Source organism: Astatotilapia calliptera, chromosome 3 (genome assembly GCF_964374335.1).
Source record: "Astatotilapia calliptera chromosome 3, fAstCal68.1, whole genome shotgun sequence".
Classification (NCBI taxonomy): domain Eukaryota; kingdom Metazoa; phylum Chordata; class Actinopteri; order Cichliformes; family Cichlidae; genus Astatotilapia; species Astatotilapia calliptera.
The window spans coordinates 73,825,529-73,849,639 of NC_137424.1; the positions used below are offsets into that span (position 1 = coordinate 73,825,529).

Genomic DNA, 24,111 nt, shown 5'->3' on the forward strand with positions numbered 1-24,111 from the left:
ACTGACTGTTCGCTTTATAAGTTCAATAAAGTTTGGAAGAAAAAAAAACAACCTCTTCGGCCGCTCCCTTCTGCCATATTTTGCGGCACAATTCTCCACACCCACCGCCGCGTTATGAATTGTGGGATATATGGGACCACGAAGTGTGCACCGGACCACGCTTGATATTTGGGGAAATCGACGGCGCATTTGGAGTATGCATTTGAAGTACACTTCGAATTGGGACAGCCGTCGTCGCGTGGCGGTGACGTAACCGCACTTGGAATGCGTACTTCAAGCGTGCAGTCCCTGAATTGGGACACAGCCTCAGAGAGGCTTTCAGTTTCATTTCACAGGAACAGCTTTGCTTCTGTTTTACATGCAGGTGCTGCACAGAACACACCCTGTTCAGTCTGTTTGTGTGACTGACTCCAGCTCAGACAAAAGGCTGGGTCGCCAGTTCAACAGGTCAGCAGTTTGTATCTTTTTCATCTATGCAAAATCCAAACAAAGTCCTGTACATAGTGTTTTTAGTACTGAGAGGTGAGTCCATGTTTGGGCTTTTCATTCATTTCTACAGCATTTTACATCCCTGATAACTTCATAAAGCACAGAGACAAAGAAAAAACACTTTGAACAACTAAAAATAAAAGTTAATGACACATCAAAATAAAATAAATAAATAATAATCATTAAACAGGAAGCAGACTTTGGAAACGCTCTGAAGTTTCTAAAATTTGGAATAAATCAGGGTCAGACATGTGTGAAGGTCTAATGAAGTCTTCTGGATGAAAATTGTTATGTGCAATACCAAAAAAGTAGATTCTGTTCATCTGGACTTTACATTTGCACAATAACTGAAACCAGCGCACTGTTCTTCTAGTGGCACGCATCAAGAAACATTATGTTCAATGATCCAGTTTGACCTCATGCAGGCAGTGCTGTTATACACAGACTGGACAACTTAATAACAGTGTTGGAGTATTAAAGTAAATCTACTTTAAACCATGAACTGTCTTTTTTTCTGAGCATTTCCAGAGTGATTTTTGATTAAATCAAATTGTTTGTGTCTTTTTTGTCACAGCAGCAGCCATCAGTGACACCAGCACACAAAAGCAACACAACAGCAGCTTAAAATACTCAGAGGAACAATTCATTTCTAATGTCTGAACAGTTAGTAGTTTATGTGTTTGAGCTCAGTCTAAAAACTTTAAAGTACAAATCACAAGTTTCAAACAAACAACATATAAGGACATAAGATGGAAAGGAAACAAAAACATACAGAGGTGTGAAACAATGTTTGTCGCCTTCCTGGTTTCCTATTTTTTTAATGTTGTCACACTTAAATGTTTCAGATCAAACACATTTAAATGTTAAACAAGGAAAAACCCCAAATGCAGTTTCTCAATAGAGGTGTTTGTTATTAAGGGGAACAAATCCAAATCTACATAATAAGGAATCAAAGTGTCTGCAGAGAGCCGTCATGCACTTGATAGCATGACTACAGGACGGCCCTGAGCCCTTAGGGGCCGACACAAAGCTCCGACTGTATATCTGCACATCTCAAACATTCCTCCGTTTGTCTGCAGGCTGAGTGATCTGAATGACCTCAGCCTCCATTCTCTACAGGGAGATGCTCAGAGAGGCTTTCACTTTCATTTCACAGGAACAGCTTTGCTTCTGTTTTACATGCAGGTGCTGAACAGAACACACCCTGTTCAGTCTGTTTGTGTGACTGACTCCAGCTCAGACAAAAGGCTGGATCAGCTGGTTCAACAGGTCAGCAGTTTTTATCATTTTCATCTATCCAAACATCAGACAGGGTGACACAGTGTGTTTAGTACACTGGGTGTTGTTGAAGTACGGCAACTTCACAGGTAGGTCACTCCCCATGAGGTTGACCAGGACGTTAGCCAGTATGACATAGGGATGCCGACAGTCTGTCTTCCCACCACTGTATTCAAAGGCTTAGTCAATCGCAGAGTCTGTGATACTGCAGAGAAACCCACTACTTCCACAACTTGTTGAGACAGTTCAGAATGTTGTGTCAAGGTTTGTATTGTTGAAAATGTTGCCCCAGTGTCCACTAGAAATGGCAATTCACTGTCTGCCACCCACAATGGCAACATGGGGTCTGCCTTCCCACTGCTGGCTTGGTCTCTGTGTGGGGTGTGGCATTGCTGGTTGGGTAGATAGGACTCCTAGTCCTCCCATACTGCCGTTACTGGGTATTGGTCCCTCAAGACTGAGGCTGCATGTGGATTAGGTGCCAGATGACCTCCTCTCATATGTCCACCTCTCCCCCTACCTGGTATGGACTGTCTCTCCAGGCAGTCTCGAGCCCAGGGGCTTGGGTCACATGTAACAGGCACCTGTACCAGGTGTTCCCTGTTATGGGGCACCTCTTCCTCTCCCCCTGTGGCCTCCCCTCCCCCCCTCTGAATCCTCCAAGATATCCCGCTCTTGGTGGCGGTCCCCATTCATGCCCACCAGCAGGACAGCCCATGGTGATATTGGTAGTAGTGTTCCCAAGGTGTATGAGGGCACACATTTGGATTAAGAGATGGCCAACTGGGACCTATATCCCCTTGGGTTACTAGCATTTTAGGCTGCACCTTTTCCTTCTTTTCTCATTTGCCTTTTGTCTCGCCTCTCCAAGCTGCAGTTTCAAGAGCTGCTTTTTCAATTCTCTTAATCATTTTTCCTTTCAGTCATGAATCGCTGTGCGGCAGGCAGGAGTTGGACCCAAAAGGCAGGCACTCAGGCACGAAGTTTAAACACAAAGAACTCAGCTTTATTCGCTGGCAGGAGAAAGTCAAACAAAGTAAACTAAACTGGAAACCCACAAACTAAACCCACAGAGAGACACAGGGAGATCCACACAGCATGAGGGACAACGCGACACTGACTCAGAGAAACACAGGATTTAAATACACTGGGAAGTAACGAGGGGAATGAGACACAGAAGGAGGGCACAGCTGGGAGAAATCAGGACTGACGAGACAGGCAAAGCAGGACACATTCACATAAGACACGGACCATCAAAGTAAAACAGGAAGTTTCACACAGAGACGCGAACTTGACACGGTGGAGACAGCAACTAAGAAACACAGAGACATAAACCATAAGGCAGAGGACTCTAAGAACCAAAAGACACAGAGGGGAACTCAAACATGCCGACACAGACTTACACAGAACAGAGGGGACACAGAGCAACATGAAGGGCAAGAGATCAAAACTAGAAACCATAGAATAACTCACACACAAGTACAATAATACACACATCACAAAGAACTAAAAACGCTGGGTCAGGAGACCCAGGACCGTGACACTTTCCAGCCTCGTCCTTAACCAACTGCAGGTGGTGGACCAGGTGATGCTCCCACACCAGAGACTCACTGCAGGGCAAATCAAGGTTATCGGTCCTTGATGTAAATATGTAAAAATTGTGTATGTTTCTGTTCTGTGTCTTGTGTACTATTTGTTTATGTGTCTTTCTTGCTGCTGTTACATCCAAATTTCCCCTTGTGGGACAAATAAAGGATTATTCTATTCCATTCCATTCCATTCTATTCTATTCTTCTAAAGCCTTTCTCAAGGTTTCAGGGACTCCTTCTAACCACTCCTGCTGAGTCCCTCCTCTATTGGGGTTACAACCTTTTTGTCTAATCCAGAGTCTTGCTCTAGGTACTCCCTGGGTGATTGGTGAGACTCTAGTTTAAGAACCATTGCAGAGTTTGTGGTGGGGTATTCCTCTCTCATGGCTACCACTATGTCTGTTATCATTCTGATCAGGGGCAAGTCAACAGGGCAACCATTGGTGCCTGCTCTCTGTTTGACTTCTCGAAGGCCTTGCATGGTCATCGGCTGCTACAGCCCTGAAATCTCATACAGCCAGTTGCTCTCCCGCTGTGAACTTACCTAGTTTGCTCAACCACATGGCACCTCCCTCTGAGACAGGAGGTAATTGGTCTGCCAGAGCCTTTACATCACCTGTGTTGAGGGCTTATACTGCACTCCTCCATTCTCCTGAATTAATGGCATAGAATAACTAGGTTCCCTCTGTCTCTGTGACCGAGTGCGCATGTCGTGTTGTGTGTGTGCATGTCTTCTCCCCAACTCCTGCAGTCTCAGTCAGTGACTGTTCTCTGAGGTCTGTAATGTCGTCAGTGGCTACACTAGGTGCATATGAAGCCACGCAGTTGAATTTGTGGTCCTGTTCTTCCGATTTGAGAATCCCCTGCAACCTTCCAGAAACGTCCACAAATTCACCCCCATCTGAACCGCCCATGTTGAGGTGTCAGGAGCACTTGGTCATATCTCACATTGCTGGGGCTGGGGCAGTGGTGGTTGATTGTATTTGACAAAATTTATTGGGATTAATTCTAGGTTGAAGTTCAAAGTTGTTGTGACGTATGTTTGAAGTTGGTGTGGTATGTGTGTGTGTGTGTTACGTCAACCAAGAAAAGAGATTAGATTAGGGTATTTGGATAATTGATTAGCAGAGTTGGACTCGGGCATCAGATAATTATCTGGCGGTTAGAGTCCGCAGTGATGCTTTTAAAATGATTTAAATTACTTAGAACGGGAACGGTAATTCCTAGGAGCGTGGTTGCTCAGCGTGTGGCAGCGACTGCTGATCATGGACGCGCGGTCAGCCTTGGTGGCGTCCAGTTAGCCCGGGCGTAAATCTATGATGCGGAAATTTTGCCTTGAGTCTGAAAAGGAGTGGGATGAGGGGTTTCCGCTGCTCCTTTTAGCAGTGAGGGAAAGCGTGCAGGAGTCGCTAGGATTTAGCCCTGCTGAGCTGGTGTTCGGTCACACAGTGCGTGGCCCGTTGCGACTGCTCAAGGAGAACTTCATGTCGGACACAGATGCTCCTAAGGAAAATGTGTTAGATTATGTGAGTTCTTTTAGAGAGTGTTTGCATAAAGCATGTGCAATTGCACGCGATGCGCTCGTTGCAGCGCAGGGTAAGATGAAGAGGAAGTTTGATGTGAAAGCTGTGCAGAGGAAATTTGAGGTTGGTGATAAAGTTTTAACACTTCTACCGGTCCCTGGATCTTCCCTCCAGGCAAAGTTCAGTGGTCCGTATACAGTGCAGGCGAAATTGAGTGACACGGATTATGTCATCGACACCCCAGAGCGAAGGAAAAAGTGTCGTGTGTGTCATATTAATATGATGAAGCCCTACTTTGCTGGTGGTGTGTCAACAGTTCCGAAACCCGGTATGACCCAGTAGGTGATGATTTGGTTTTCGGTTGTGCTGTGGGCTGCGCACGACTTAGGAATTCTGAAATCCTACGTGGTTTAAGGTCACATTTAACTGAGGTAGATGATGATGTCCGAAATGACGTGTGTCGGTTGATTGAGAATCATCCTAATCTTTTCTCGGACACTCCATCCTGTACCACCGTGTTGGAGCATGATATCGATGTGGGGGACCATCCTCCAATCAAACAGCATGCCTACCGGGTGAATCCCACTAAACGTGCTCTTTTCCAGACAGAAGTCTCTTATCTGTTGGAAAATTGTCTTGCTGTCCCTAGCTCTAGTGCGTGGAGTTCCCCGTGTCTCCTAGTGCCTAAAGCGGATAAGACCCCACGGTTTTGTACAGATTTTCGGAAGGTAAACAGCATGACCAAACCTGACTCCTATCCTCTTCCCAGAATGGAGGATTGTATCGATAGGGTCGGTTCTGCGACGTTCGTTACTAAGCTGGACTTGTTAAAGGGCTATTGGCAAGTTCCTCTAACATCATGTGCGGCCGAAATCTCTGCCTTTGTTACTCCTGACCATTTTCTCCAGTACACTGTCATGCCTTTCGGGTTGCGCAATGCTCCCGCCACATTCCAACGGCTCATGAATATTGTGCTGGGCGGCGTCTGCAAGTGTGAAGTGTATTTAGATGATATTGTCATCTATTCAGACACCTGGTCAGAGCATATGGAGACACTCACTGATGTGTTCCATCGCTTGGAAAGGGCATCCCTCACCCTTAACCTCGCCAAGTGTGATTTTGGTAAAGCCATGGTGACGTACTTAGGAAAACAGGTGGGTCAGGGGCAAGTGCGCCCTATCTTGGCCAAAATCCAGGCCATACTGGACTTTCCTGCCCCTCAGACTAGGCGTGAGCTCCGCCGTTTCCTCGGCATGGTGGGCTACTACCGGGGTTTCTGTCAAAACTTCGCAGAAGTGGTCGCACCCCTCACTAGCCTCACTAGTGTGTTGAAACCTTTTGTGTGGACCTCTGCGTGTCAGAGTGCGTTCCTGGCTGTTAAGACTCTCCTGTGCAGTGCGCCAGTGCTGGCTGCCCCTGATTCTGCACGCCCTTTTAAATTAGAGGTTGATGCCAGTGCAAACGGGGCAGGTGCCGTATTGCTACAGGAAGACCATCATGGTGTGGATCACCCAATCGGCTATTTCTCAAAGAAATTCAATGTCCATCAGCGAGGGTACAGCACGATTGAGAAAGAGGCCCTCTCTCTGCTGTTCGCATTGCAACATTTCGAGGTGTATGTCGGTTGCAGCCCCTCGCCTGTGATCGTTTATACTGACCACAATCCCCTGGTATTCCTAATGCGAATGCAGAACTAGAACCAAAGGCTGATGAGGTGGTCTCTTTTGGTGCAGGATTTCAACTTGGAAATCCGCCATAAAAAGGGCACAGAGAATGTGTTAGCGGATGCCCTATCCCGTGTCCAGCTACTAATCTTTTTAGTAGCTGCACCTGTGGGATGAATTTGACAATCCTACATGACTTTGTTGTTCAGTTGTCCACGCTGCCCGTGGCCTGAAGCTCCATAAAGCACCCCTCCAATAGCCAAACCCATCTGTTCTCTGATTGGATAGTTAAATTTGTGATTGACATGAGATTGGCCAATCAGATGAAAGGAAGAAAAATAGGGTCAAAGTTCGTACTTGTAACTTGAAGCTTGAGTGCAGAGTTTCACACGTATTTTTTGGCTAAGTCCACACACAAATTCTTTTTACGCATATAAATCCTGATTTACAGGCACAAAACTGATTACAAGTACAAAATATCCATGACCACAATTTGAGCCCATATGGAAGGGCAATAACACAGTGCTGAGGATCATTTGATGCATGCTTGAAAGAATGAATGAATGATCAAGAAAACATCTGGGAATTTTGAGAATACTTGGCTTGATGCATACTTTGAATTGGAACAGTTTTTGGTTTGAGACTGATGACGTAATCCAAGTCCACGGTGATGCAAGTACACACAAGTACGTTTTTTGGGAAATGGCCAGTATCTTGTATCTCACCCTCAATTTTTTTAAACACAAACAATCATAGAGGAAATGAAATGGCAAAACAGGTTTTGTTCTTTTAGAGGAAGTAAAAGAACTGGCAGAAAGAAGATGGTGTGAATTCTGCTGACACATTTTGTGTCCCAGAAGAGCAGTCTCTTTTTGTTTTATTTAGTTTATTTTAGTACTCATCATATTATCATCTATGTGGATGAATACCAGGCCTGCAAAAATCAGGAGGAAAATTTAAAAAAGAAGTGAGACAAAAAGAAAGCATAAAAAGAGGGGATGAAGCCAACAGAGATGCTGGGTCTCCAAGTTCTACATTTGTAACAAAACACACTCAATGGATGGAACTACCCCAGCAAAAGAGCAGGGGTGCCAGAGAAACAGAGGCAACTGGCAGTCCAGCATGAGCCAAGGGGCCCAGGACACAGGAAAATCTCTCTACTGTCACTGCAGCTTCCTGCAACTTCTGAATGCTGGTGGACTGTCTATTACACACTTTGCAGTGATATCGAGTTAAATCTTAAGGAACTTGTGTATTAACTCAAAAACACAGAATAGGCCTTTGTGAGGTGAGGCATGATTGAATGTGGACAAAAATCAGCTAGATGAGTCAAAAACATTACACTTGTGTGTAGTGGTGCAACGGATCAAACATCTCACGGTTTTTAACGGATCAATTTTCGGATCAGCAAAAAAAGAAAAAAAGACAAAATTTTAACATTTACTTTTTAACTTATTTAAATATATTAAATATTTTTTGCCTATTAAAAAATTCAACTCAAGACTCATTCCACGCAATTATATAAAAACAAATTAAGGTGCAATATAGGGCAGTACAGGGCTTTGTATCTACCACTGCACTGTGATATAAGGAACTCTCACGGTCACGTGGCTTTCCGTTGACCTGGAGGTCCACCCATTTGTAGTTGGGCAACAGAAGATGCCTGGGACAGTTCAGCCATAACTTTAAACTATTCCTGCTCATATACAACGGATCTTCGGATCATGTTGTAAATGGGCTGAACTGAGGGCGACTGCACAGCAGGCTGAACTGCTACAGGTAGCGGGGCTAATGGCTGAGCTATGGGCTGCAAAAGAGATTGTGAAGTTGGTCCACTCCCACCCGAGGAGTGGGTACAGGTGCGGAGGCTAGCGTTGTCCTGGCGGACCTCACCTCGGGGGTCGGTGCAGATTTTGGCAGCGACTGGACAGCTGCTGTCTACACCCAAGGAGCTGATACGGGTGCAGGGACCAGCCGGCCCCAGAAACTGAAGCAGGGACCAACTGGGCCCCAGCCCCCCTTACCTGGGAAACTGACACAGGTGCAGGGGAGTGGCGGACACCTACTCTGTATCTGGTGTGGTCTGCTAGACAGACCCATCAATGAGACTTTGTAAAAGCAGCTGGTCTGAGTGATGTGATCAGAGTGCAGTAGATAATGTCTGACAGCAGTTTGAAGAGCAAATGGATTCTGTTCTGTTCTTCACTCATCACCTACCTGACAGCTGACACCTCACACCTGTTTCTCTTTTTTTTTTTTTTTTTTTTTCTTTTTAAGTGACATCTGATACAGCAGCATGTGACATCACGTGATGGCGGAGCTTCAGTTCATCCTTTGTCATCTTTTTTTTTTTTTTTTTTTTTTTTTAATAGGACAGGGGGAAAGAATGAAAGAAAGAGGGGGAGAGAAAGAAAGAAAACTAAAGGGGAGAAGAGACGGTGAGAAGGGGGGGAAGAGAGAAAAAAAACAACAAACAACAAAAAAAACAAACTCCTGGGTCACCTGTATGGAGAAAAAAAAACAAACAAACAGAGGAGACAGCAAACAACAAAGAGCAACATAATAAATAGAAAAAAAAAAGCACCATCACAATAAACTACCTAGTCATAAATATCAATAGTTACTAAATAATAGACGATATTGTTCAGCACGCAAGATAGACAGCGCACAGTGTGCTTTGAGGCAGCAGCCAAGAAAGCTTTAGTCCGCGTCTGTGAATACCCATGTGTACACCTGTGTGCATACCTGTGTGGATCAGCATGCTTGCATTCCAAAGGTTTCTCCATGTAATGATCTGTTAGGGAGTGTGGGGAGCCACAGCCCTGTCCTTTATGGTATCAAGCGGGTATGGAGGAGATCAAAACTCCAGACATCCAGAGGCCCCCAGAACACAAGAGACCAAAGAAGACCCACAGAGGGGCAGCTGCGCCACTGTCCCAGTTAGAGCTAAGGAGAGTCCCAGATGAGGGCTCATTCAGCAGCCGCGGAGCAGAAGCCAGGGGGAGTTGCAGTGACGCGCCCGTGGGCTCTGCCGGTAGCCAGCTGTGCCTGAGTGACCGAGCCCCAGGCCGAGAGGCCGGGGGCACCCCACCTCCGAAATGGCCCGAGCGAGCCCCAATAAGCGGCCACCAAGGAGTGAGCCGGTGTGTACCCGGACGCCCACCCCCAGATACAAAGAACCACCAACGCACCGACACCTGAGGGAGTCCGCCACCGGCAGGGGAAGTGGTGGTGGGTGGAGATAGGCCTCCAAACCTTGGAAGGCCCGAGATGTCCCCAGAGAGGTGGCGTCTGATACCCAACCTGACATATAGATACAAACATACAGGCACACACAAACACAAACATCCATTCCCACCCTCATGCTCTCATGTGCACTTTACACTCAACCGACGTGGAGACAAATATAAAGAGACGCTGTATACACGATCTCACTCCCCAAGCGTACTCTACATACCGGGTCTAGGTACCCCTGCCCCTGGAGGGGGGAACTGCACCCAGACCCAGGTGGTGTTACCCTTTTCCCTGCGGTGGGGAGAGGCAGACCGCCCCGACTCCGCAGCAGCAGGGAGGCCCCACACACCAGACCGCAGCCGGACGGCCAACTCCTCCTAGCCCCCCTGCTCCAGCAGGCCGCAGAGAACGGGGGTGAGAAAAGACTCCAAACCTCCCTCCACCCGCTCATAGTAGTGTTGATGCATGTGTGTTCTAAGGTGCAATTAAAACCCAGGAGGGCATGGAGCTACCTGCCAGAGAGCAGCAGGTAAGCGCATAGTCCCTCCTGTTAGCCCTCAATGTCTACATGTATTTAAAATTGAGAGGTGGGCAACGATGCCAGGGGTGAGGCGTACACCCTGATGGTAACTTGGACTCCGTGTATTGTGCCCACCCCCAAGATCCTATATGTATGTGTAATGAGGGTGTGAGTAATGTGAATGTCTAAGTTGTGGGATAAAATTGAGGCAGAGGCAGCCAGAAGGGGACGGGGGGGGGGGGGGGGTAGCCTCCTCTGCATCCTGGTGACATACCCCTACTCCAAGGCCCTGCATGTGTGGGTGGTTGTGGTGGAGCGGGAGGAGGGAGGCAGCTGGAGATGGGGAGGAAAGGAAGGGAGGGGCAGTGACCCCTCCCTGGGGCCAGCTCCCCCGCTGACCCCAGTACGCACTCCCATACTCCGCGACCCGCCAGGGAAAAGGGGGCCCAGGCCCATCCAGACCGGGGCCCAGCGCGGCAGCGCCCCCCGGCCCCACACCTGTTTCTCACCTGCAGGTCACACAGGAGGACAAGAGAAGGATGGACGCAATAAAGGACATCCTGGACTGAGAGCAAGTCTCTCTGTTTTGTTTTGGTTTTTGCTCATTTTTAAAAGAATATTTTAATTTGAAAATCTGAGTTCACTCTGCTGAGCTCACAGATCTCAGTGTCATGAATGACGTCTATTTACTGCTGCTATGAAAGTTAAATTATTTCACAATGAAACAGCAAAATGAAATGTTTAGAACAAACACAACATCCTGTAAAAACTGTCATTGTTCTTTTTGTACAGAGAGCTTCCTCTTCACCTCCATAATTCTTTCAGTTCATTCACGAAAAAAAGCCCAGACAAAACACACAATAGAGTAAATCCACCTGTGATCAACAGTGGTATTTTTCTTTCTTTGTTTATCAAATCTTCTCCTAATATGTTAATAATGTCAATAAACCTTATTCATTACAACTGCTGAAACCTTAGTCCCACCTTGCAGTTTGTATTTGTGCTTCAATCCCTTTTCTTCATTTTAACAGGTGTGTTTGAATTTGTGTTAGCAGTGAGAATGTGGACATTCTTTTCTTTGGAAATAAAACCATTCCTATTGCAAAACTCTGACAGTGTGACAGTGGTGGAAAGCAAAGAAAAAAAAATCACCATGTAAAGAAAAGGGTGATGATGACCAGTTTTGCATAACCCAGAATTCAAAATGTACAATAAGCCTGTGGGTTCAGTGGGAACCAGGGGCGATTCTAGGATCAGAGCTTTGGGGGCGCTGAGCACCCAGAGAGCTGCCCATCCAGGCAAGGTGGAGTGGATTTCTGTTGTGCCTGTCACTATTACCTGTCTGTTTTCTTATCTGGTTCTTCCTGACCTTGTACTTCCTCCTCAGGTTCCTTTCCTCTCTCCCTCTTTGGACTGACAATCATACACAAATAGATTCAATTAGATGAAAAAATTACATTAATATGAAAAAACAAATGCTATTAAGATCACTAACAAAAAGTCCTCTCTCAGTGTACTTTCAACCAAAAGGCAAATAACCAAACCACATGTAAGCTATAAATATTGAAACACCGATCCAACATTATCCTTTATTGACAGATCAGTTGATCTTACACTTTTACCTGAATGTTGTTCCTGGGTTTAATCTTGGCACATGCACATATGACAAAATAACCAACTTCTCTCATTACATTTCAAACAGGACAAAACAAAAACAGGACAGTGATTAATGTTAGGTTTATAGCATAAACCTATTCGCTGGAACGTTGAAGACAATATAATTACACTGCAAAGCAAGACACGAAGTAGGCAAGGTTCTTCATATTTACTCATGCATGAGGGAGACCTGGCTGGAGCCAAGTGTCGTTCCACCACTTGACCTCCATCAGACTCTCAGCCAGGCTCCCCATAGCACTCCTTTTATTGTGGTTACATGAATATGCATAGGTTCACTAACATGTGACGTCTATATACACACAAAGAGTACCTTGCCTGTGTGTGTGTGTGTGTGTGTGTGTGTGTGTGTGTGTGTGTGTGTGTGTGTGTGTGTGTGTGTGTGGGATCTGTGTGAGGTCAAGATGTGACCCTGTGAAGCCTCCCCAAGGCTGGCGCCTAGAAGTCTAACAGATTTATCTAAACAAAAGGCTCTTATACTTAAACAGATATACGTATGCTTGCTATACCATAAATCAAAGAAACTCTCCTAGGGAGTGTGATCTATGCCAGAACACACTCTGTACAGAGGAGTGAACGCATCCCCTCTTCAGCTACACAGAGTTGTTACAGACCTCTTAGGATGAAACATTCTTTCAAGCTACAAATAATTATACACTTCTAAGCATCTATGGTTAAATGTTTCTAAGCATAAATGACAATCAACAATACAAACCCTAACAGTAACAACAGCAGGCTACAGACAATTTTAAGTTTTAGATTTTAAATAGGCTGTATAAATTTCAATGGGAGCAACAGGACGGCCAAATGTCGCTGAATTTACTACAGAGCAGGACGGATTGTAGGGTAGCAAACATCGTCGGAAAACACGTTTCCAACACTGCAGGTTACCTGGTGTAATGTTTTTCAGCTAAAAAGGCACATGGTCTGAGTCCTACCTAACTATATAAAGAGTAACTGAAGGTTAAATGCAGCTAATAGGTCCTGTTTTAAGCCAGGCTCTCACACACACGTCTCAGTCACTATCGCTCTGGCAGCAACGGCGCTAGAGCCAGAGCAGAGTGCTTCAGCACCCCCAAAAAATGGGCTAAAATCGCCACTGGTGGGAACAGATAGGAATCAAGATCATCTTTTCTAGACTAATGAATTTATGTCCTGTAGTCCAGGAGGACAGTGTGAGTTTGGGGAAGAACAGTTCCTCCAGCAACAATAATTAAAGTCTATAATTAGATCAAAGATCAACATAATAACAGTCCACTGCCTTCCTCTAGATTAGCTGAAATAATGAAAACCACACGTGCCAGAAAAATAACCTCTAAACTTTATAAGTTCATTTAAATAATATAATAATAACAAAACTACAGATAGAAAAGTGGGAAAAAGGCTGTACCCCATCTCTGACTTCTGTACAGAAATCTGTAACAATATGTTCGAAACACAAATAATGCAAACTTACAAGTATAAAAGTACAGGTATAAACAGTATAAAACAGCTCATAGGACACACCTCACTCAGAAAACTGTTTAAGCTGAGCCTATCACCAAGAAAACTGGAAATAATCACTCCACCTTAAACACTTGTTTAATATATAGTATTGCTGCGCCACATGGTGGCAGTCAAGTCAAAGTAAACTTTATTGTCATCTCTGCTATACACAGTACAGAGAGATGAGACGAAGAGGCTCCAGTTACATCAGTGCAAAAAAACCAAACAATAAATATAAGAAGAGTCGGAAATAAATATACACTTTAGGACTCGGGGTAAAGGGATCAATAACAATTTAAAATTTATAATTTACAGTTTGATGATTTAAAGTCTCACACACAACCCGTCGAAAGGGGAGGGGCCAGCTGCTTCCAAATAGAGCACATTTCATTTATAATGTTGTAAATCCAAGCCCATTATCTATTCATGATTTGAATCCTGGGTTGTGTGAAATCCCAGAAATAAACCTTAGACAAAGCAAATCTTTGAACTAAGGTGTAGGTCTATTAGATCATGTTGTGGTGATCCTCGGGTTGAGGGATTTGTGTTCATACTGGAGTGCAAAATTAAAACCAATGTAAGATGGACAAGAAAAGTTCAAAGCCATCAGGTGCTCAGTTTAGAAAAAAGAGAAAAGAAGAGGAGGAGAAACGAGCAAAAGATGCAGGTAAGCAGATGTGTCATTGGATAATGGCAGGTCATCCTGAAACAATCAGAATCAGAAAACTTTATTAATCCCTAAGGAAATTATGTGCGTTACAGTTGCTCCAAGAAGAAATGGTAAAAATAGTTAGAGAACACCTTCATTCATGGCTGTCTGTGAGCTCTGACTGACCTCAGCCTCCATTTTTTACAGGGAGACGCTCAGAGAGGCTTTCGGTTTCATTTCACAGGAACAGCTTTGCTTCTGTTTTACATGCAGGTGCTGCACAGAACACACCCTGTTCAACCTGTTTGTGTGACTGACTGCAGCTCAGACTAAAGGCTGGGTCAGCTGGTTCAACAGCTCAGCAGTTTGTAGTTTGTTTTCATTTTGCCTCTGTCAGTGCGCCCCAGGGCCGCTGTGGCTACAATGTATGTCTGCCTTGCCATCACCAGTGTGTGAATGGGTGGATGACTGAATATAGTGTAAAGCGCTTTGGGGTCCATAGGGACTAGTAAAGCGCTATAGAATTTCAGACCATTTACCGTTTATGTAAACACCAAACAAAGTCCTGCTCACAGTGAGTTTAGTGCACTGGGTGTGTTATCTGTTAGTAATCGTGTTGAACATTATAAAAGTGTCACAAAAGGTTGATTCTGTTTATCTGGACGCATTCAATTGGAGAAATGCTTTGTCACTCTTCCAAGTGATTTCTTCAGTTCCATTCGATTCCTTCTTGTGGGACATGCATGGAACAATTCACCCAGGAGGCATCCTCGTCAGATGCCCAAACCACCTCAACTGGTTTCTTTCGATGTGAAGGAGCAGCAGCTCTACCCTGAGCCCCTCCAATAGCCAAACTGCTCACCCTATCTCTAAGGCAGAGGCCAACCACTCTTTGGAGGAAGCCCATTTCTGCCACTTCTATCCGCAATCTCAATCGCTATCCGAAAGAATAATGATCATTGATCAATGACCATTTAATCAGTGTCCATGTGTACCATTAACAGAGAGAGTTGTGGAATAGCTGCAATCACAGCATTGTAAAATCAACAAATCAGTTTATTTCTAAGATCAGTTGATCTGACTGAGTGATCTGAGTGAGCTCAGCCTTCACTTTCTACAGGGAGATGTTGTTTTCAGGCACAGAAGTAAAGACATGTTTACCCACAGCATTCAGTTACAGAGGAAGACGTTGCTCTAAGGCACTTCAGAAACAGAGGTTTGTCTGTTATTGGAGGGACAAAAACAATGAAAAGAGAATTCAACAGGTACATGTAAATCTTTATTAACACTTACACACTTACATAGTGCTCATATTTCATTCAATCACAGAAGGAATTCACTGATTGTCATTGTCTTTAAAAAACAAACTCTTATAAGGCACACATGAACTGAGAAAAACCCCACAAACACCAAGAGGCTGTTTCAAGAAGGCCACAGAGAGAAGAGTACAGAAGTGGAGCAGTTCAGTGATGTAGGTGGAGGCGTCACACCATCAGGCCATGAAAGTATGAACCATGATTTGAACCTGAAACAGTGCAGAAGCTCTAACAGTGGAGAGATGTTTGGAGTTAAAGCTTTGGTCAGACCAGAGATCAGAGCATCAGTTCATCACACTGTCCTCACTGCTGTAATATTAATGCCACACTGTTGTTCTTTCATGTGCTGATGTGATGTACTCATGTTTACATGTTAGTGTTACTGACCATTAAGTTCTGTAGGAACCACACATTCACACACAGCATACACGGATAAATAAAAAACACCCGTTGATGTCTTTGGACTGTGGGAGGAAGTCAGAGACCCAGAATCTACTTCAGGAGATACATGTATGACCTTTGTTCCTCATGCGCTCCATGTGTTACTTTACTAATTCACAGTCTGTTTCTGTGGGCAACAGGATGACTGTGTCCTCCGACACTGCTGTCTCATTACAAATCCACACAAACATGACGTCTATATTTATACGTTATGAGTGGCAATTTTCCCTAAAATCACAATGTTTCTAACTTGAGCCAAACTGGTGGATCTGAAAATCCATCTAAACAAATGAGTCAAACTTCACCCAAAAGAGCATCAGTGTACAAAAGTTTGCATCATCTATACAACAGTATAAATGTGAAAATATGTTTCATATTTTTGAGTCTTATGGGTCTGTTTATGAAAAGTAATCAGGTTTCAACCCAGCAAAGTTGTTCAGGATGTTTTGCTGGTGTCAAAGGTCAAAGCAGTTTAAATCTGACCTGAACAGTGTGTCATGTTAAAGAAAAGTTGAAGAGGTTGTCAAACTTCTCAGTGCAGGATCAGAGAGAGACGTTAACAGTTTGTACAATCTGTTAAATTGGGTAAGATTGGTTTACAAACTAAAAACAATGTCAGCCAAAGAGATGATTTTTATACAAAGTGTTTTCCAGTGGACTGTACTTAAAGAAGAAAAAGTCACATGAAGCTAATAAACAATCACACCAACATAAAATAGTTAATTTGTCTAACCTGAAGCTCCAACACTCACTGACTCTGAGATCAGAAATTCATGTGTGTTTGTAACACAGTTTGACTTTGTGTCAGTAAATCTCATGAACAAGATGAATAAACTGTAGTTCAGAGTCACTGACAGCACAGACACACACTGTTGGTCCGAGTCTGAACATGATGATCATCAGAGTCGACTGCTGGATGTTCAGGAGAGTTTCTGTCTGTCCTCAGATTGTCCGACTCACAGTTCATCTCTGTGTCCTCCTGGCTGACCTGCAGGTGAGAAACAGCTGTGAGGTGTCCTCTTCTAGTTCAGGAGATTAGATGAAAAAATCATTCATAATATTTATAAAGTGAGAAAATGTTAATGTTGATTTTTCTGCTTTTTATTTAAAAACATGATCTGACCAAAACTGCAGTCTGGAATCTTGCTTTCACCATAAAAAAAATCATAATTTTTTTTAAATACACAGGTCTAACAGCTGCTTCGGGGTCAGAGGTCATGTTGGGTTGATCCAGCTGTTCTTTATAATTTGACCTGTTTGGCTGCAGACTGTGAGAGCTCATTAAAACATGTCTGAGACTTTTGGAAGGTCAAATCCTCGAATCTCTGAAAATGTGTTTGTTTATTATGAGGCTGAAACATCTGAACCTGTGATTCAGTGACAACAGCTCTGTCACACCAAACACTGTGTACACAGTTTACTACTTTTATATACGAAGCACTTCAAACAGTGCAATATATCAATACCATGCAATATATAATACTATATACCAAACATCATACTTACAGTTTGATATAATTGTTCAAAACAACCAAACATCTAAAAAAAAACCTGACTTTTTAGGTTTCTACACTAAATAAATATCCAAAAACATTTTGACTGGTTAAAATCACGTTTGCAGAAGATTTGGTGGTTTCCTGGTGTAGAGTTACTAGAGTTAGAATAGAGTTAATATTCCTTCTTTAATAATCCTTTGTTGTGCTCACTGCTTGTTTTATTCCTGTGTTTGATGTTCAGAGTCTCTGTAAGTCATGAGTGTCAATGAACGATCAAATGAGAAACTCCAGGAAGTGCTGAGTGGACTGTGCCATGGGGGAAATATGATGTTGTTTATGTTTAATATTTATGCTGTTTAGCTTATATTTGAGTTATTCTGGATTTGATTAATTGACCTGTTAACATACACCAGGTCACCAGTGCATTACTTAAAGCTTTAGCAACATGCTAATTAAACATATGTTCAAGAAATAAAAAATATTAACTTCATCTGATCCAACATTCAGATTATTTTAAATGTGCGAGTCTGTAATCTCAGTGACTAACAGAGAACCTGAGTGTAAATGTGACCAGATGAAGTGTGAGGTTGTGAGAAAGTCTCTGACTGCATTCATAGATGTGTCCTTTCAGCTGCTCGCTCTGATCCAACCTTTGGTCTCTAAGAAGAGGCTTCAGGGAGACGTTTGCTACGTTGGACTGTAGGACCATCAGAAATGTGTGCAGTAACAAAACAGGCAGCACTGAAAGCAGCTCTAAGTGTTTGTGTTGTTCAATGATTTGTGCACAACAACAACAATGGGACCTCTCTCATCCATCAGTCACCATGTGGACATTTTTCTGACACACTTTGAAGCTGATGGACGTTTTGTGTCTGCACTAAGTACGTTTTCAGCAGCTATGGCACCGGCAGGATTCACTTTCACAGACTCACAACCACCAGCTTCACCCCTCCCCTCCCCCTCCAGCTGTAGGCTTTAACATTGAGTTTCCCCACACATGTTTACAGACGAGTTAGAGAGCAAGAGAAGAAGAGACGGATTCATAAATGTCTTTGTTTCTGCTCTAACCAAACAATGCTGCTCTACAACTCTAGACTACCAGCCACAAAGACAACAGCTGGAGAAACATCTGTCTACCTCTGACATCCACCAGCTCATCCATACAACAAACACACATCAACAACCAGGAAGCAGCTTCACCTCTGATCACACACACACTCAACTCTACTCACTCACCTGGAGGAACAACAACCAGTTTGATGAAGCTGTGTTTGAATGAGTGTGCTTCTACCATGAGGAAATGACACTCGTATGTTCCAGCATCATTAATTGTCACATCCTTCAGAATCAAAGACACGTCTCCATCCTTCATCTCTTTGTCCTGCAGATCCACCCGGTTCTTAAAAGATGGATGCTGGTCATCTAGAATAATATCACAACCAACTCGGAAAAGAACATTTCCTGACTTCAGGTCAGCTCTCTCCCACTCTAGAGTGAAGATGTTGTTGTTTGGAGCTCGACATGGCAGAATTACATCCTGTCCAGACTCAGCTGTGATGGTTTTCTGATCTGAAAGAGGAAACAACACAGAGCAGAGAGGTTAAAGGTCAAAGTGCAATTATGATCAGAATGATTGACTTTAAATATTTTGTTTATTTCCTTTGACATTTGAGTTTTATTTATTTTTTTCATTTTATTTTCAGTTACAGCAGCATGTTAATAGCAAAACTTTGAACATACAGTAGTTTGCTGTTCAGTTTTTACAATACCCCAAAAGATAACAGAAAGAAAACAAACAAACAAACTAAAGAAACCCCTACAAAACAAAAAACAAACAAACAACAACAACAAAAATAAAATGGATGGATGGTATCTGGTCATGACAATGTGGTCATTTTAAATGTTTCCATGTACATTAGAAAAGGCTGCCATGCCTCGAGAAATTTGGTGGTTGAACCTACCAGTGTATATCTCATCTTTTCTAAATGCAAAAACTTCATGAGCTCTGCAAGCCTCTGTTCATGTGTGGGAGGAGCTTCCTGCTTCCATCTTAAAAGTATAAGGCGCCTTGCAATGAGTGAAGCAAAGGCAATAGAATTTGAATAGTATTTTGGCAAAGTGATGTTTTGAGGTATCACCCCAAAGATTAGAGCAGAGGGATCATAATTAACGTTATATATCTCTGAAAAGGTGTTAAATATACCCATATGGAAAAGAAATAGAAAAAACTTATAAGACTTGCATAAGATGTGGCCTACTTCATACAGTCAATCATATAAGGCTTATATGATTTACTCATGAAAGTGGCCACTTTCTCATTACTTTCTTATATTGTTTTAGTAAATATCCAAAACATACAAGTTTCATTTATAATTTTCAAGGGATCTTAATCTGTTTTCACTCTTGTATGCTTTTCATACAAGTTTCACACAAGACAGATACAAACTTTATAAGATTTATATGTATCTTTTCCATATGGGTAGACACCCAATAGCTATGAAGATTGGGGCCAAAAACTATGAAGGAGTGAATATGTCTGTGAAGGTTCTCAGTCATCCAGGTCATCGTAGTCAAAGGAGGTTGAAAAGAAAAGCGTCTGGACTTCTTTAAGTTACTTGAAGACGTTTCACCTCTCATCCGAGAAGCTTCTTCAGTTCTAAGGTCAAATGGTGGAGAGTCCCAGATATATACCTAGTGGGAGTAACCCCCCACAGAGGGACAAAAGGACCCCCTGGTGATCCTCTAATCGCCTGAGACAAGGTGTGAAAGACCAGACACCAGCGAGGGAGGATAAGAAAGACAGACGCAACAACATTGTCATCCCCTATGTAGCCGGTGTATCAGAAAAACTCAGGAGAGTTTTCTCCAAGCATGACATCCCGGTGCATTTCAGACCCAGCAACACGCTCAGACAAAAACTGGTTCACCCGAAAGATAAAACGCCAAAACACAGACTTAACAATGTGGTGTATGCTGTACAGTGCAGCGAGGAATGCCCAGACCTCTACATTAGAGAGACCAAACAGCCACTTCACAAGCGCATGGCACAACACAGAAGAGCCACCTCCACAGGACAAGACTCAGCAGTCCATCTGCATCTTAAGGATAAAGGACACTCTTTCGAGGATGCCAATGTTCACATTTTGGACAGAGAGGACAGATGGTTTGAAAGAGGAGTGAAAGAAGCCATCTATGTCCACTGTGACCGACCATCTTTGAACAGAGGCGGGGGTTTACGACACCAACTCTCTGCCATCTATAATCCAGTTTTGAGATCCCTTCCCAGACGCCTTAACACCCACTCACATCCTGGGCCATCTGATCTCAGGAATTCGCATGATAAGGTGGGGCCAGGTTTCACAATGAACTCACCCGAAACTCTGGCTGATTGGGACCCACACCCAGTTTCACACCTTGGCTCAGGCGATTAGAGGATCATCAGGGGGTCCTTTTGTCCCTCTGTGGGGGGTCACTCCCACTAGGTTTATATCTGGGACTCTCCACCATTTGACCTTAGAACTGAAGAAGCTTCTCGGATGAGAGGTGAAACGTCTTCAAGTAACTTAAAGAAGTCCAGACGCTTTTCTTTGCAAGCTCCTTTGACGATGAAGGAGTGAACCTGTTTCTGCTTTACATCTGTTACACAGGGGGTCAGCCCATGTCTGGCACATATAGAAGAAGAGTGTACCCTATGGAGAAAACATAGAGTTCATCTGTTAAAGTCATCCCAAGGTCTTTCTCCCACTGTGCTTTAAGGATGTAGAGAGAAGGAGATTGAAGATCTAATAATATAGCATACATTTCTTTAATCGCCCCTCTCTTATGAGTGTTTATATTAATAATTTTATCCAAAGAAGTTTCCTCAGGTACTTCTGGAAATGAAGGAAATCGACTCTTTACAAAGTGGTGAACTTGTAAATAGCGGAAAAAATGTTTCCGAGGAACATTAAACTGCTTCAGGAGCTGCGTGAATGAGAAAAATTCCATCTGCAAAAAGGTCTTTGATATTTCTAAGTCCATTACTTTCCCATATTTTAAAGGCAGAATCCATCATGGAGGGAGGGAACATATGATTTGAGCTGATAGGTGCTTTAATTGACATTAAGTGTAACCCAAACCTTACATTGCACCCAAATTCTGAGCGAGTCATACAACAAAGGGTTACATTTATAGGTGTATAGTTCTAATGGGAGAGCTGAACTCAACAAAGCTGATAGGCACATTTTGCCACAATTGGATGAGTCAATTTGGAGCCAAGCTGGAGTCTCTGTGGTAAAATTACTGATCCAGTACAGCATATTTTGAATATTTGCTGCCCAATAATAAGACTGAAAAATTGGCAAGGCTAATCCACCCATTGGCCTAGTTCTCTGCATGAAATCTTTACGAATTCATGGACTTTTGCCGTTCCAAATAAATGCAGGGATATACTTATTCAGTGTTATAAAGGCTCTGACATATGCAGCAGGAGATCGTCAGCATATAAGGATATTTTGTGCTCCTGGTCACCTCTGAAGATGCCCTTAATGCAACTGTCAGCTCGCAGTTTAATCGCCAATGGTTCAATTGATAACGCAAAAGAAGAGGGGATAAGGGACATCCTTGTCTCGTACCACGGAGAAGTGGGAAATAAGAAGAGAATAACAAATTTGTTCTAACACGTGCCATAGGTGAGGAGTCAAGTAACTGAATCCATGAAATGAAATTAGGGCCAAATCCAAATTTATTTAGAGTATAAAACAGATAATCCCACTCCACCCGTTCGAATGCTTTCTCAGCATCGAGTAATAAGGCAATTTAAGGGGCTGTAGTTGACTGTGATTCACTTTCACAGACTTACCACCAGCTCCACCCCTCCCCTCCCCCTCCAGCTGTAGGCTTTAACATTGAGTTTCCCCACACATGTTTACAGACGAGTTAGAGAGCAAGAGAAGAAGAGACGGATTCATAAATGTCTTTGTTTCTGCTCTAACCAAACAATGCTGCTCTACAACTCTAGACTACCAGCCACAAAGACAACAGCTGGAGAAACATCTGTCTACCTCTGACATCCACCAGCTCATCCATACAACAAACACACATCAGCAACCAGGAAGCAGCTTCACCTCTGATCACACACCTGGAGGAACAATCAGGTTGAGGCTGCTGATTAACTTCCATGAGCGAGTTTCTTCCATGAAGAAATGACACTCGTATGCTCCAGCGTCATGAACTGTCACATCCTTCAGAATCAAAGACACGTCTCCATCCTTCATCTGTCTGTCCTGCAGATCCACCCGGTTCTTAAAAGATGGATGCTGGTGTGTTGAATCAGAGAGACCATCCTGGTACAAAAGCACATAATCTGGCTTCAGGTCAGATCTCTCCCACTTTATTACTCTAATGTTGTTGTTTGGAGCTCGACATGTCAGAGTGACGTCCTGTCCAGACTCAGCTGAGATGGTTTTCTGGTCTGAAAGAGAAAACAACACTTTGACATTTGAGTTTTTAGTCATGTTGGATTTAATGAACCTCTGAACATCCACCAGGTCACCAGTGACCCACTGAGGGGGGATTTTAGCCTCATGCTAAACATGCAAAGTGTCAGAAACTACAAGATGTTAGCTTCCACAGAACAACAACATGTGCTGATAATAAGTGAACATAATGTGTGAGAGAAAGCAGCCTCTCATTATAAGACACTGTGAGTCTCTGCATGCTGCCTTTATGGAGCTACAGCTGTTTGTATACACTGAACAAAAAGCTTTGTAGCTGCATACTGACTCCTGACACTACAACACATCACACTGACACACACATTACACTTCTTTGTCTCTGTCAAGCTGGATTACAGATGTTACGTGTCCACCCAGCCTCGTGTCTCCTTCACACACAGACAAACTGAATCCAGATGAAAATAATCCTCCTGTACTTCTTGTTATCTCAGAGAGAAACTCAGTTTAGTTCAATCTCACCTGCAGAGACGAAGACAAGGACAAACAGCAAAGTGCAGCAGAGCAGCGCAGTGCCAGCAGCCATCTCTGTGTCAGTATTTGTGCTGATCCGACTCTTAGTTTGTAATAAAGCTGAAAGTCTGCTTTGAAGAACAGATCTGACTTTCAGCAGCTCACTCTTACCCTGTAGTTTGTGGTTCATTTAAGAGCCTTGGAAACCTTGGCTGTTAAGTTGAATCAACAGGTATTATCAGGCTGACGTCAGCATGATGTCATAAACACATGATAAAACATCAGAGTTTTAGTACAGCCTCTTGTTCTCTCCTGTAGTCTGAGTGTAGCCATTATAACAGTGAGACGGCACTGCCACCATGAGGTCAAACTGGAGCGTTGCAGGTAATAATTCTCATCCTGAACACTGTTGGAACATCAGACCTCCTCACGCTTTGAACTCATTGTTATTCTAAATATTTCTAGTTTCACTTTGACCCAAACCCTAACCCTGAAATGGGCTGTACAGCTTTTATACTTTGACAATGACAAAATATTATTATCTTCTCCCAAATCCAACGTGGCAGTCTGCTGCGAATCCTCCCCGTCCACATCCGACCTCACCTGGTATCTGCTCCTCCTGGAATCAGAAACACATGGACACAAAAACACATCCTGTATAGCCTTGATTATCTAATGCTATCCTTCATCGTATTCTAAGGCCCAGTTCAGGACATCATGTTTGGACTTCCTGACCCAGAGACTTATAGAAAACAATTATCAGTGTATGTGTAAGCATGCGGCTAAAAATCCTCTGCACTCTGCGTGT

General features: G+C 43.5%; 1 protein-coding gene across 2 annotated transcripts in view; it reads right to left on the minus strand.

The window, feature by feature from the left end:
- Nucleotides 1-23,562, minus strand: part of LOC113018854 (uncharacterized) — a 192,201-nt gene extending 168,639 nt beyond the window's left edge. Inside the window, exons 1-4 of one of the 2 annotated variants that reach the window (XM_080299147.1) lie at nt 23,313-23,554; nt 22,478-22,810; nt 18,595-18,927; nt 15,372-16,850 (exon numbers count right to left, since the gene is read on the minus strand). In XM_080299147.1, the coding sequence (XP_080155273.1) occupies nt 16,819-16,850; nt 18,595-18,927; nt 22,478-22,810; nt 23,313-23,493 (879 nt within the window). In that variant the 5' untranslated portion in view covers nt 23,494-23,554 and the 3' untranslated portion in view covers nt 15,372-16,818. Of the gene's footprint in view, nt 1-15,371; nt 16,851-18,594; nt 18,928-22,477; nt 22,811-23,312 lie in introns of those variants that run through there. The other variant, XM_080299146.1, reaches the window with a different exon arrangement.
- Nucleotides 23,563-24,111: the final 549 nt, after the last annotated feature.